The sequence below is a fragment of the Nicotiana tomentosiformis genome, chromosome 4 (genome assembly GCF_000390325.3).
Source record: "Nicotiana tomentosiformis chromosome 4, ASM39032v3, whole genome shotgun sequence".
Lineage (NCBI taxonomy): Eukaryota > Viridiplantae > Streptophyta > Magnoliopsida > Solanales > Solanaceae > Nicotiana > Nicotiana tomentosiformis.
In genome coordinates this window covers 65,366,740-65,382,590 of record NC_090815.1, presented here as the reverse complement: position 1 = coordinate 65,382,590, position 15,851 = coordinate 65,366,740, and the positions used below count along the sequence as shown (strand labels likewise).

General features: G+C 37.6%; 1 protein-coding gene across 1 annotated transcript in view; it reads right to left on the bottom strand.

Moving 5' to 3' along the window:
• LOC104113987 (myosin-1-like) overlaps window positions 1–13,034 on the bottom strand; it is a 33,388-nt gene extending 20,354 nt beyond the window's left edge. The window contains exons 1-5 of the mRNA XM_009624325.4: window positions 12,044–13,034; window positions 3,338–3,439; window positions 971–1,114; window positions 730–880; window positions 614–641 (exon numbers count right to left, since the gene is read on the bottom strand). Coding sequence (XP_009622620.1) covers window positions 614–641; window positions 730–880; window positions 971–1,114; window positions 3,338–3,439; window positions 12,044–12,349 — 731 coding nt within the window. The 5' untranslated portion in view covers window positions 12,350–13,034. The remainder of the gene's footprint in view (window positions 1–613; window positions 642–729; window positions 881–970; window positions 1,115–3,337; window positions 3,440–12,043) is intronic.
• Between the last annotated feature and the right edge of the window lie 2,817 nt (window positions 13,035–15,851).

Here is a 15,851-nt window from a genome sequence, read left to right as displayed (position 1 = left end):
AGATATTGTTCCTTCTAAGACTATGTTCGTGCTGCTTCTTATACTTAATTTTAGATAATCTACTTTCTGGATTCTCATCTAACTAATAATGTCCTGTAACTAAGGAGGTTGGCTTCCATCCCAAACTAGTCTATTATAAAGGATTAACTATTTAAAAGGTCCTTGTATACATGTTCATACAATAGCTTGAGTCAGATGAATCTCAGTGGGAGCAAGAGAAACAATAAGCATGTAAAATGATACAACATTCCAAACTAGTTGGTATCATCTTTATGGATTCTTTGCTTCCAGTGTGGTTCTATTCTTTTGATAACAGCAATGTCGTTCTTTTGTTAATTAATTTCGCATGGATTCCAAGAGATTTTAAGTCTTTTGAGATAACTTCCCTCCTTGTTACAGGTGCACCAGCGTGTGCTTATGACCCAAGTAGGGGCAATCAATAAAGTTACGAGACCCCAAAAAAAAAAAAAAAAGGTAGTGCATTCATTTTGACGAAGTACAGAGTAACCAAAAATGGAAAGAAGAATCAGCTCTGAAGATATGAGAATAAAAGTGGATTCAAATATTAGAAGACAGCAAACAAGTGAAACTCAAAAGCATTTAACGTGCTGACCTTATAATGATAGACTGATTCACTTCATCTGCAGGAAAAGAAAATTATGTAAGATTTATCATGATTGCCAGGAATGATATTTGGCCTTAATCATTATTGCTGGATAACATAAGTACCTCGAACCATTTCTCTTATTGCCATATCCGTGATGGCATATACATGTGGGCTCTCAATGGATTTACGTTTATATGCTTCAATGTACTCATTGCCATACAATGAGACTTTCTTAAAAGGATTCACGGCAACAAGAACTGGACCAGCTTTCGTCTAGAAGAGGCGAAGAGGAGAAGAAATAAAAAGGCATAAGAATACGAGAAAAAGCTAACTACAATTCAAATTAGGGAGATTTGTGCATACATAAATCATATCTCTATTGTATCTGTACTGAAGATTGTACAACACTGATGGCTCATTTAGATAACTCAATTGCATGAGATCATCCACACCATCAAGAATATCAGGATTCGCAGGTAATAAATCGTCAGCTTTAACTTTTAAGACCTGCATTGACCAGAAAACAAGACGTGAGATTAAACCATAAACTTGAACCCTCAGTAAGCATGAAAAGCCAACCAGAATAGCCTTATTATTTTAACAAAAATGAGATGTGTTTGTGAAACAAATTTAGAACAAGAACCTCAAGAGAGTTAGACAGGTAAGATATAGAGCCCTTGGGTTAGGAAGAAGAGTGGAAGGGACTAGGAATCTGGGGAGGGAGAAGAATGGTGATACAGGTTGAACCAGGGCAAGGGTAAGGTGCACACAGGAAATGAGGAAATGAGAATGAGTGCTGACAGATAGGTGATATAGAAATAAGTTAACATACTTCTTTTTGTTTTCCTAAGTTGCTCAGACACGGGTGCGGGTGTCCGACACGGGTACGGATCTAGAGGTCGGATCCTTCGAGATGTAAATTCTAAGACTCGGGGATACAGATCCTAGTACGGATACAGGTGCGGAGATCGGGTAAAAATAATACAAAAAAATAAAAATATAAAAATATCTCTAAATTACGAGAAATTTTGTGGAATACTTACGTATAGCTTGTAAAGTGTGGGTTTCTTTTTTATTCTCAAGTTATAGATAAGTAAAGGATTAATTTCCTAAATAAGGCATGCTATTTTCTTCAAATTTACCCTAGTTTTAGTTCTGATTTCGGGAATCAAATTGTATCTCGTCTCAAATTTTTCCGTCTGTCGCGGTCAAAGTACTCAAAATTGTTTGACCAGATCCAGTACGAATCCCATACCCACACCCATACTAGTGTCGTGTCGACACGGGTGCGGCACCTAAACTGCCGTCGGAGCAACTTAGTTGTTTTCTAAGGCATCCATTCTTTTCAACTTTTTTAAAGGACTGAACAATCACGACACATACAAGGGAGGGTGTCATGGTGTATGTTATTTGCAGATGACATAGTACTGATTGAGGAGACGCGAAGGGGTGTTAACGCTAGGTTGGAAGTTTGGAGACGGACGCTGGAGTCCAAAGGTTTCAAGTTGAGTAGGTCGAAAACTGAATACTTGGAGTGCAAGTTCAGTGATGGGAGGCATGAAGAAGAAGTGGAAGTAAAGATTGATACTCAAGTCATTCCCACAAGAGATAGTTTCAAGTATCTTGGGTCTATAATCCAAGGCAATGGGGAGATTGACGAGGATGTTACTCACCTCATTGGAGCAGGTTGGATGAGACAGAGGCTAGCTTCGGGGGTTTTATGCGATAAGAATGTGCCGCCTAAACTTAAGGGCAAATTCTATAGGGTGGTGGTTAGACCAGCTATGTTGTATAGAGCTGAGTGTTGGCCCGTCAAGAAGTCTCATGTCCAGAAGATGAGCGTAGCTGAAATGAGGATGTTGAGATGGATGTGTGGACATACTAGGAAAGACAAGATTAGGAATGAAGTTATTAGGGACAAGGTGGGAGTAGCATCCGTGGAAGCCAAGTTGCGGGAATAAAGGTTGCGATGGTTTGGGCATGTGAGGAGGAGAGACATAGATGTCCCGGTCAGGAGGTGTGAGAGGTTGACCATGGCGGGCTTGAGGAAGGGCAGGGGTAGGCCAAAGAAGTATTGGGGAGAGGTGATTAGGCAAGACATGTCGGTGCTTCACCTAACCGAAGACATGACTAGCGATAGAAAGGTGTGGAGGTCGAGGATTAAGGTGGTGAGTTGACAGGTAGTTGTAAGTTTCTCCTAGGTTTACCAGTAGTACTAGTAATATTCTAGTTGTTGGTTGAAAGTTACTTCCTTCTAGTTTGTTATTATATCTTGTACTTAGCAACCACGTCCATTGTTTTTTAAAATTGCGACTGGAAATTGTTGCTCCCTTATTGTTACTATTTGATGCTACTTTTCCTCCCTTTTGCTGGAAATTGTTGGTCCTTGGTTGTTACTATTTGATGCTACTTTTTCTCCTCTTTTTCCTTATCGTCTTTTGTCTCCCTCTTCTTTCTTTCTCCCCCTCTTTCTTCTTCTTCTTCTTCCCTTTTCTTCCTTTCCACCTTTTCTTGAGCCGAGGGTCAATCGGAAACAGCCTCTCTACCTCTCCAGGTAAGGGTAAGGTCTGCGTACACACTACCCTCCCCAAACCCCACCCTGTGGGATTATACTGGGTATATTGTTGTTGTAAAAGGACTGAACAAGAGAACTGTCGAAACAATTTGTTTCTTTTATCATAAAGATTTGCGAGCAAAAAAGATGAAAGAATCTTAGCAAACTGCACTCACCTTTCCTTCAGACAATGATATGAGAACTTCATTTCCAGATTTCGAAATGATTGTTGCCAGCTCCCAGTTAACATCAGGTAGTTGAAACCATGAATGGAGCTTCTGCAACAACTCAACAATAAAAGTTCAAAGAAGAAGGTAAGAAAATCATTAAAAAGTGGAATGTTTTGCCGCAGTCAAACCAGCATATCCTGTTTGAAATCATTGTAATGGTAAATAATTGCACATGTTGAACATTACTGGAATTACATCACAACCCATATCCAATACAAAATTCAAAAAAAAATGAATTCAAACAAGAAAGACAACAATTGCAAGGCTGTTCATCGACTATTTCAAGTCTTAGAACAGTCAATTTTTATAAAAGCTGTCCACATGTGAGATGACGTAGGCCATCTTTTGCCTTTTGCCAACAACAATATGATCCTGTATATAATTAGCCACCGGCTGTCTCACAAGATCTAACACCGGTATAGCAATTGGCAAGAACCTAAAATATCTGTATTGATGAAACCTACTGTAATTGGTTATGTTGTGTCTAAATTCACATGTTGCACTGAAACCGTGGGATGCAAGTTTAACTAAGGTGAAGCAATCATAAACGTTAGAAGTCTGAGTGAATAATAGCCAGCCTCTGGCTTCCAAATAATCAGCCTCTTTGTTTGCCAGCATCACAAATGGGTGACCACTGCTCCTACTCCTTTCTCCCCTCCTCTCCCCCCCCCCCCCAAAACAAGAAAAAGAAATCCTGTCTCCAGATCCCTTCCAAAGCTATTGCTAATCATTCAAAAACTCTATAGGGATGAACTCTAGAAAGGATAACTTTTTTGGTTCACGAACTCCACCCATTTCACCGGCCTTCAAATTAATTGAGGAAATACCAACCGCACTGGAACATTTGAAGAGAATTTAAGCATGAACCTTTGAAACAGGAGTTGCACACGAGTTAGTATAACTAGACACTTTTATCAAAGCATAATCACAGACTTGTACGCCAGAAGAAATACTCTTCAACCACTCACAACACCGGAAATTATCGAAAAGTAAAGGTCCCAGATTTTCCTTCAGAAAGTTCTGGTTTCCTGTAAAGATATTCCCAAATCAATTGAACTATTAAAATGAATTCTGCTGTACTCCCAAACAGAATCCTTTTAGCGAGCAAGGATGGATCAATACGTCTCGCCCCATACGCCTTGGTAAGTACATAGACAAACTTGAGAATCACCGAGCCATTCTCAGTAGCAGATGCATCTCTCATAGTTCACAAGCCAATTACATGATGACGAACAAGGGAGAAAGTCTTCTATCTAAGTACAAAAGATGTAGCATGCATTATGTTTGATTCTTAAGCTATTCACGTGATGGCAAATCCATACTTCCTTCCACAAGAAAAAGGAATAGGTAAACTCTACATGCTGAAATTTAAATAACTTATTTTCACACTGCGTATGGTAAGTCGATCATCTTCTAACTGTAAGGCAGAAGAGAAACTCCAGAAAGACATTCCTACTTAAGCCAATGTATCAGAAAAAAATTTACCAGCAGAAGCAGGCAGTTTTCAATCTAGTAGCTCAACTAAGCCTAGTAGAAAGGTTGCAGATGGGGTTTTTTTAGAAAAGAAGAAGACAAAAAAATAGAAAGAGAAAACTACTTTCAGAGGATGAGAGACAAAATGCTCCCAGGCATGGAAATCGAGGCTTAACTGGTTTAGTTCTTTTCAGGCGATAGAAGAGTTTTCTCCGGCGGTGTAACTACAGAAGTTATAGTTTCTTTTCAATCATTCCTTAGTGATTGATCAGAAACTGAGTCTGGTGCGATAACATGGGGCTACCTCTGAATTTATGGTCGGAGAAAGTCTTCAAGGAAATTGGAGATTATTGCGGAGGGTGGATTGAAACAGAGGAAGAAACAACCCTAAAAAATCACTTGCACTGGGCTCGAATCAAAGTGAAGGGAGATGGGAAAGAGATCCCCAGAGAATAGAAGTGGAAAGTGATGGATATTTATATAATATCCCGTGCGAGATTCTGGCGACGGTGATGGTGAAGACAGGAGTTTTGGTTGGAGAAGAAGAAAGCAAGGGACCGGTGGATAATAAGTTTAACCAATCTTTTAAAGATAGGGATGAGGGGGCCATTGATGTGTTACATATGGGGATAGCAAACGGGCAAGGCGCGTCGGATATGGGCGGGTTAAAATGGGTAATGCAAAATACGGATAAATTATCCGACCCGACCCATATTTAATACGGATAAAAAAGGGTTAATTAGCGGATAATATGGATATCCATATTATGGCTTCTTGAATATGATCACTTTTGGGAGAATTCTTAGTCTCCTAAACTTGAGGAACCCCCAATTTGAGGCTTTACAAATGTAAAAGTTTATCTCATTAGTTATCCATTGATTATCCATTTTCTAAGTCGATAATATGGTTCTTATCCATATTTGACTCGTTTTTAAATAGTTCATTATCCAACCCATTTTTTAATGAATAATATGGGTGGATAACTGTTTTCTTTTAACCATTTTGCCACCACTAGTTACAGACCCTACATCACGTGGACATCTAGGGGGATCTCAAATTTTGAAAAGGGGACACGTGGGGTAGAGGATTCTAGGGAACTGGAGGACGTGTCAGGGGGGAGTGGGTCTAATGAATTAAATTTGATGGAGGTGGAGTCGGGTCAAGAAAATGAAGTTGGGCTAAATAATAAAGGGAAAGAAATCCGTTTAGATAAAACATATATTATTGGGCCTTCATACCAGTCCAAACTAGCTTTAAAAAGAGGTCAAGATTTATGTCTATTCAATCATCCCAAAAGAGATTATGAAAGGGGTGTTTTTAGACCGATGGCCTGCGTATTGCAAGCCTCTTCTTACGCGAAGCTCTCTTTAACTGTGACTACTGAAGATAAAGAAACAAGGTGAAACTAATCCCACACCACTTACTCTTGATTTAGTGCACATGCATGTGGAGGAAATAGATGCAATTAAATCTTCTACATAGATTGTAATGATAGGTGGTCTTAATAATCAGATGGAGGGGGAAATCAACTCGCTATCTACTCTCAGCCCATACCATGTCAGATTGAAGAAGCAGATCCTATAGAAGTTCAAATTCAACAAGCTGATTCAGAAGCCTCTTTGTGAGTTCACCAGAATGTTATGAAACTTAGTAAGAAGTTTGGGGTCGATTTCCAGGGTTATGAATAGGATGCACTATCACTTTACATGAAGATTGATAGGAGAAGGCAGGGAAAGTAGGTAATAAATACCTAACCCAACTTGGCCTCAACTAGTAAATCAAAATGTCAAAGGGAATTGAAGGGTTTGAAATGGGGAATGAAATACAAAGAGGGTGAACCAAGAAGTGGGGGGAAAACCTATTTAGAACTGTCCAATGAAGTTAAACCTAATTTCATGGAACGCGAGGGGCCTTAATGACATGGGGTACAGAAAAATTGTCAAATCTTTGATACACAGGTGGAAGGCCGAGGTAATAGTTCTACAAGAAACTAAATTAGAACGTGATGCGGGTAGTATGGTACCTCAAATATGGGGAGCCATATGGGTAGATTATGTTTATCAAGAGGCCAGTGGAACTAGAGGCGGCATCTTAATCATGTGTCATAAAAGAAGAATGGAGGGGGAGCTGGTGTGCATTGGGCAACAGTCAATTTCTTGTAAGATGACAATTTTAGCTCAAAATTATTCATGGTTGTTAACAGGGGTATATGCATCTAATTGCAGAAGAGAAAGGAGAGAGTTATGGTGGGAATTAGCTGGTCACAAAGGTCTATGTGATGATCCTTGGGTGGTGTGTGGTGATTTCAACACTGCAAGATATTCAGATGAGAGGAGGCACAGTAATACACATGCAAGAAAACATGGCTGAATTTTCTAAATTCATAAATGATCATGAGCTGAGATAACTGTAGATTGGCTTCAAGGATTGATAGATTCTTGTTTTCTGTTGATTAGGATGATAGTTTCACAAACATCAAACAATCTTTATTACCCAGAATGTTTCTGATCACAGTCCGATACAAATTCTGTGTGGAGATTGGGAGGTCAGGAAATCATACTTCAAATTTGAGAATTGGTGGTTGGAAACTGAGAATTTCAAAGATAGAGTAAAGGGCTGGTGGGAATCATTTGAAGCTACAGGCAGACCTGACTTTGTTTTTGCAACTAAGTTGAAGCTTCTCAAAGACAAGTTAAAGGAATGGAATTCAACAAACGATGGTAGTTTAGAGAAAAAGATGGTTGATATTTTAAACCAAGTGAGTTGTTTTGACATAATACAAGAACAAAGGAGTCTCTCTGATTATGAATTGCTCACAAAGGAAAATTTAGCTATGGAATTTGAAGAGATAGCTAAATTTGAGGAGATTGCTTGGAGGCAGAGGTCTAGGGTACTATGGTTGAAACATGGAGATAGGAATACGAAATATTTCCACAAGATGGCAAACTCCCATAGAAGATTCAATAGCATTGATACCTTAGAGAGCAATGGGGAAGTGATATGTGATTCAAATGGTATTAAAGAAGAAATCCTGCCTTTTTATAAAAAGGTGTATACAGAAACTGAAGGATGGACACCTGATTTCATCTACAAAACAGCCTCATTATAAAAGAGGAAGAGCAGATATGGTTAGAAAGACCCTTTGAAGAGTTGGAAGTGTTGAATAGTATTAAGTTGTGTGCTATAAACAAGGCACCTGGACCTGATGGCTATACCATGGGTTCTTTCAAAACTTGCTGGGAGTTTTTAAAAGAGGACATTATGCAAGCTTTGGGAAATTTCCATTCACATGAATATTTTGGAAAAAACTTCAATGCAACTTTTGTGGCATTAATACCCAAAAAGACTAGAGCAAAACAGCTGAGAGATTTCAGACCAATTAGCCTGATTGGAAGTGTATATAACATAATCTCTAAAGTGTTCACAGAGATACGGAAGCAAGTGGTGGAGAAATTAGTTGATAATCAGCAAATGGCATTGATAAAAGGGAGGCAAATTATGGACGCAGCCTTGATAGCAAATGAAGTAGTAGACAACAACAACAACAACCCAGTATAATCCCACTAGTGGGGTCTGGGGAGGGTAGTGTGTACGCAGACCTTACCCCTACCTTGGGGTAGAGAGGCTGTTTCCGATAGACCATCGGCTCCTTCCCTCCAAGAACTCTCCACCTTGCTCTTGGGGTGACTCAAACTCACAACCTCTTGGTTGGAAGTGGAGAGTGTTTACCACTAGAGCAACCCACTCTTGTCGAAGTAGTAGACACTAGAATGAAAAGGAAGACACCGGGATGTTTGTGGAAGCTGGATATTGAAAAAGCATATGATCATGTCAACTGGAATTTTCTAATTCTAATTCTGAAGGATATGGGTTTTGGTACAAAATGGCTAAAGTGGATATCTTTTTGTATCAGAACTGTTAAATTTTATGTACTTATCAATGGAACTCCCGAGAGTTTTTCCCTTCTCAAAGGGATTTAAGGCAAGGAGACCCGTTATCTCCTTTCCACTTTATCATTGCAATGGAGGGTTTAAATAGCATGTTGAAGATGGCTAGTGTTAATGGGTGGATAAGAGGATTTCAGGTGAATAGCAGGAATGAGGGCATGGAGGTTTCTCACTTATTTTATGCTGATGACACCCTGAGTTTTAGTGTTAATGGGTGGATTAGAGGATTTCAGGTGAATAGCAGGAACGAGGGCATGGAGGTTTCTCACTTATTTTATGCTGATGACACCCTGAGTTTTTGTGATGCCAAGTTGGAGCAGTTAAGGGTCATCAGACTTATTCTTACAGTTTTTGAGGCCATCTCTAGACTTCATGTAAACTGGGGAAGAGTCTACTATTTCATGTCAATATGGTTGATAATCATCAGGTGCTTGCTGGGGTGTTGGGTTGTGACATTGGGAAGCTTCCTGTATATTTGGGTTTGGCTCTGGGGGCAAACAATAAAGCTATGGAAGTATGGAATGGTGTGATTGATAAATGTGAGAAGCGACTAGCAAAATGGAAGGCTCAATATCTATCTTTGGGGGGCAGGATCATATTGATTAACAACATTTTAGATGCTTTGCCAACGCTAGAAGGTTTTCAGTCAGTTCTGCATATTCTTTTTTGTTAGAAGGTGCTCAATTATCTAGTTGGCCATGGAAATACATATGGAAGATTAAAGCCCCTTTTAAGGTCACATGTTTTTCTTGGCTGGTGGCCAGGAAAGCTTGTCTCACTCATGAAGTTTTGCAGAGAAGGGGGATTCCTATGACTTCCAGATGTTTCTTGTGTCAGAAGGAAGAAGAAACCAACAGCTATCTCTTTCTACATTGCAAGGTAACTGATACTCTGTTGCAGTTATTCCTTTCCCTGGCAGGAACACAATGGGTAATGCCAAAGAATACCAAGGACCTTTTGTGGTGCTGAAATTATATTGAAACAAGGAAGAGTCAGAAGCTATGGTGGAGAATGGTGCCAGCATGTATATGGTGGACGGTGTGGACAGAAAGGAATCGTAGATATTTTGAGGATAAAATTAGTTCCATACAAAGAATTAAGCTGAATTATTTTTTGCCTTTTCAATTCTGGTGTAAAGAGAACTATATAGAGGATGCAGAATCACTTGTAAATTTCTTAGATTCTTTGTAAGATACAAGGCCCTCTGTAATTTGTACATTCTTTTTTTGGATACCAGTACCAACTTGGTGCTGATGAATATATTGTTACCAAAAAAAAAGGTTGCAGATGTCGATAATTTCTGGGCCAACTTGCATGCACCTCAACTAGTCCACCGGACAACCTATCCAGCCTACAAGCACAAGTTGCTAAGAATCTTGCTCACCAAAACTAAAGTAGATGGCCTCACACCAAGTGTTGTAGCTGTGATTTGAACCTGGCATCATCAGATTGATTCTCCCCTACCTCAAACTGTTGGTCAGCGCCTTGGGAACAGAAAGGACAGTTGTAGATAAAGCATTCTTCTTTGTCCAGATAATGAAGATTAACATCAAGCACCTCTGGGTACTCCATATCAAGCAACCAGATCAGAGAAATTTTCAACCTTTAACTGGCAACACGCTTGGAGAAAACGTTACCATCTCTTCTTGTAAAATCCTATTTCATGGTGAGTCATTCATAGCAGGAAACACTACCCTTAATCACAAAAAGGATATATTTCATTATTCATAAAGCATTCTCTTTTTCCGGATACTGAAAGAAAACAACAAGCTCCAAGGATTCTCTCTTCCAAGCTACAGATCAGAGAAATTTTTCAAACTATAAGGCAACACATTTGGAGAAAATGCTATCAACCCTCTAAATTTTCATTCCTTTTGTGGTGAGTCATCCATTATATGAAACAATACCCTTAATTACAAAAGGATTTGTTCCATTGCTTATCCACATTGTATATTGTTTCTTTCCTAATGTACAACCACGTTGTTGTATAAGATTTTAAAAGGCAACATTCCTCAAAGAACATTTAACCACCATTTCTTTTGAGCGGATGAACTATTACCCGTGTCATGCAGTCAGTTTACAAATTACTAGCGTATTCCAATCAAATGATGAGTCTATAGGTAAAAGATGAACTTACAACTGAATCATAACCTTTGAGTATCTATCAAAGGCAGAAGAAACATTTGATCTAGAATTTCATAAGTTTTCTTTAGGTAAGATAACAATTTGATATATACATTAACTCTATTGTGGGAGAGGTTTGCCCAACAGTGGAGATTCTTCTGGATTAGTTCAAAAAGGGAGAAAATTGATTTGTTCAAACAGCTATAGTAAATTTTACAAGCAAAAATAAATAAATAAACAAACAGATTAAATGTGAACTACCCTCAAATTGTATAATGATGTCTCTTCATCTTTCGGGAAAGCAGCTAGGAATAGGATCCACCGAAAGCGCAGCACTCAACTCCGAACAAATGCAACAGTGGGGAAAAGAGTGACAACACAAGTAAAGAGATAATCTAGTGCTGATTCACGGCCTACATCAAGTTAATTATCACAAAATCCTAACAAAAAGACTGAAATTTTAATGTGACCCGCTTTCATATTTTTATGAATCAAAAGTGATATTAGCCACCAGAATTCTTATAAAAAAAAATTGAGAAGGTAACAATTTTTGTTGTGTGCGTGTGTATACATTTATTTATATAAAAACAGAGAATTCTACTTATTTTCAAGTATCACCATCAATATCTTGACATTCTACATAATTGCTTTCAAGATCTTACAGGGCAGAACTTCCAAACTCTACATCTAAATAAAGATAATGGTTTTAGTTTTTTATTTTAAAAGTAGCTTATCTTCCAGAAAGAAATTATACCAAAATTGTCCTCCCTGCAGAGTTTAAAATCCATTTCTCATAGAAATGATGAGCCAAGAAGCTACTGATAACTCAAAAAGTGTAGGATAAGAATCAGCGTCCTAAGCTCTCAACCATTCCCACAAATCACATCTGTGGTACAAGCCGAGCAAAAACACCATAATTGACAACTCTCATCAAATGGTTTATGAAATTAAGCAGATAATGTTATAAGCTGAAGGCATTAATGATGATCACAAATATGGCTTGTGGCTAGTTCAATCAAGCAATCATCAGACTAACGGAAACTTCAAATCTACAAGTTGCATAATACCAACAAACCAAGCACAACTCATTAAAAATTGATCTCAATACCTTCTTTGTCACATAAGACGTGGTGTCACTCCACTTGGACGAGGCGAATGCATTGGTTCTCCGATCATCATCACAGCTAGACGGGCTTTCCTCTACAGAAAAGTTCAATCTACCATAAGGGGATTCATCAATATATCCATCAGCATTACCATTAGCCTCACTCGACAATTCTTCATTCTTGGAAACAGCAGCATTTGATGCCATTCTATGATTCACAGCCTCAGACTTGTTCAAATCAAATGCATATCCCACTGGCAGTGATTTGATAGACTGAAGGGGTGGCGCACCCTTAACTCTCTGTGCCATTTTTTTCCTTCAAAGTAAAGCTCTAACAACACAATCAAGATTCTAATAATTGAATCAAAAAGCTAACTTTTTTTCTCTTTCTTCAAGAGGTCCCAGTCAGTGGCCTTGCTTATCTGCCAAACCTAATGGAGGGGACAGCAGCAAACAACAAATAGTGGCTCCTCACTCATCAATCACACCACACTCACCAATATCAACATCATTTCCAATTCTTATACCATTCTATAAATTTAATTTTGGCCCCCCAAAGTTTCAGGAATTTATCCTCAAAGATTCGATTTTTGCACAGCAAACTCCTCAAAATATTCAATTTTGACTCCTCAGAAAGAAACTGGAGTAAGCAAAAGCTAGCAAATCTAATGGAAACCCATTAGATATTGATCTACAAAGAAGCAGTTAACAGCTTCAAATGATTGCATTCAAAGCCAAGATCGATCTAGCACAAAAACCCACCAATAATATATGAAAAAATTCAAATAAAATTAAACTAAACCCCCAGAAATTCTCAAGATTTGTAGAGCAAAGAAGAGAGGAAATAGGAAGTGAAAATAGAGAAAGGGTCAAAAGCAAAATGCAAAAGAATGGAGAAGGGAACAGCCTTTGCTTTAATTCTCTTTTTTCTGATGTGTTTGGACTTTCACTGTACACACAACTCATGCATTTTGAAAAAAAGGTGTCTTGAGAGGTTGGGTGGGTGTGTCAACGTGACAGCCTCCTAAATTCAATTCAATTGGTCTTTTTTTTTTTTTTTTGTTCCTTAACACCAACCTTAAATTTAAATATTTTTAAATCCACATGTCACAAGGTTATGAAATGACTAAACTGCCTTCACACTGTTTGCACCATAAAAATTTGGACTTTATCTCGACATAATGGGTTATTTAGTTTTTGTTTATTTTATGAGGTGAGTGTGGACGGATGCCATTTGTCTATATTGATGTCTCCCAAAAGAAAAAGCTTAAGAAGAAGAATGAGGGAAATGTGGTGAGTGACTTTAAGATTAAAATTAGAGTTTGGTCAACAATTTCAAAAGAAAGAATTTTAAGGTTAATTTTTACAAAATAGCGATATGAACTTAAAGACGTTTGCAAAGTGAGATGCATTTCAAATGTTATTTACTACTCCCTCCAACGGAAAAAAAAAATGACAAAACAAAAACTACAAAGGAAAAATAATCGAATCTCACTCATTTTCAAGTCCTCTTCTCTGTTGCCGTCGCATATGTAGGAAAAAAAAGAGCGGAGAAGAAACAACAACCGTTTGACTTTGGCACATGAAGTGGCGAGCATAAGAAGTTGGTTCAGCTTCAAGGGTGGTGTTGTGAGGGACAAAGGTAGCTATCATTTATTTCCGGAAAAGACTTGTATGCCCACAGATCAACGAACCGGAGGGAGCAAAGCACCACAACGGATATGGAATTCTATTTCTACTTTTATCACTTTAATTGATTTTTTGCTTGTTTTCATACATATTAAGAAATTCATATTTTAACATTAATTAATAATAAAATTAACCATATTAACTTTTACTATCCCTTTGATTTATTCATTGAAAACATAACAAATACTCCAAGACTCTTTACTAAGGATAACTTTGAAAATAAGAAGTTAATTCCTTCTTGATATCTGAATAAATCGAATATTGTGGACCACAAAAGAAGGCCAAAAATTAATTAAAGTGGACCGGAAGGAGTATGTGAACACTATTATGGACACGTGTCACGACTTCAATTTTCCACCATATGATGTCGTGATGGCACCTAGTCTCTAAGACTAGGTATGCCTAACTTTTAATAATAACTTAACAGAAATAATCAACAGAAATACTAAGCAAGACTGATAAACTCATATAAACTTCTAAAATAGGATCTAAACCATAACTCCCCCATAACCGGTGGAACTGAGTCATAAGCTCTACAGAATAATCTAGAATGTCTACTATAACATTGTCTGAATAAAAAACAACAAGATGAAATGATATGGAAGGTAACTCTGAGGCCTGCGGACGCCGAGTAGGTATACCTTGAAGTCTCCGGAAGGCAGCTAATAGTCAATCAATAACGTCCAGCACGAGCAGACGTACCTAGATCTGCACAAAAAGATGTGCAGAAGTGTAGTATGAGTACACCACAACGGTACTCAGTAAGTATCAAGCCTAACCTCGATATAGTAGTGACGAGGCCAGGACAAGACACCTACTAGGACATAATAAACAGAACGAAACTATAATAACGAGAAATAATGGGAAACGGAGAAATAAATGATACGAAACAAGTTAATAACATAGACTGATGACAGAATTGTAAGCATAGAGATAACATAAAGGAAGCAATTAAAGAGAACCACAATAGTCAAATACGGACAAAACTGATAAGACAAGGAAAAACAAAGGCAACAAGAACTATTCCACCAATAACTCTTTTCAACATGAGATGCATAACAAGAATCACAACCGAGGTACCGCCTCGTATATAACCTGAATCACAACCGAGGTACCAGCTTGTATACAATAAGAATCAATTTCAATCACAATCTTTCCTTATACCGCCGTGTGAGCCTTACATTTAAATAGTTTTAAAAATATTTTTTCCGAAATAGCTACACGCACTTTAGCCCACCTTATGACGCCGATTGTCTAAAGTTTCCTATTTACTAGAGCTAAGTAGATTCTCTTTACAAATTGTATACTTTCCCTTAAAAGTCTCCCAACCACAATTAGTGCCTTCAATTAAGGGATTCAATTACATATATCTTTTTTTTCTTCATTCCTCTCCTCTCTTGTTCTTCTACTACCGCCCATCTCCCTCTTCTTCGCAACTGATTTGAATTTGTTAATTGATATTAAATTTTGAAATTTTGTCTTAACACATAGGAACATCAACATAGGATCCCCCTCCAGATTAAAGTTCTTCATAAGCTCCTTTTTGAGTGGACATTAATGTACTTTGATTTTATTCCGAGGAAACAAAAGCCCCGTCTCTAGTCCAGATATGCCTGTGAAATACACTCCTTGAGTATATATTTTAAGTCAGGGGAAACTTCACCAAAAGAGAGAAGTTTTTATTTCTGAATACCTATGGAAAAATTGGGGAATAATCAAGACAATGGCACAACCTGGTATGACAAATTTAATACAACTTTCATGTAACAATCATAAAAAAATAAAATAATTTACAACAGAATGCAACTGATATACAATCTTTATATAACTTTAAGATATTTTTTATACATATCAATAATTTTATGTAAAAAGAGAGTCTTTGTAACTTAAATATAAATTTTATACAACGATTCATATAATATACAACTTGTTTCCAAGTTTCATACTAACATTGAAGCAAAAAAAGGATAATTACAATAGAATACAATTTAAATACAATTTTCATACAACTTTAATACGATTTTGTATGTATATTGTATATAACTTCTTCTTCTTCTTCTTTTTCGAGTTTCAATCTGAAAATCCAGATAAAATCAAATCTAGTCTTTACCAAATACCCTCA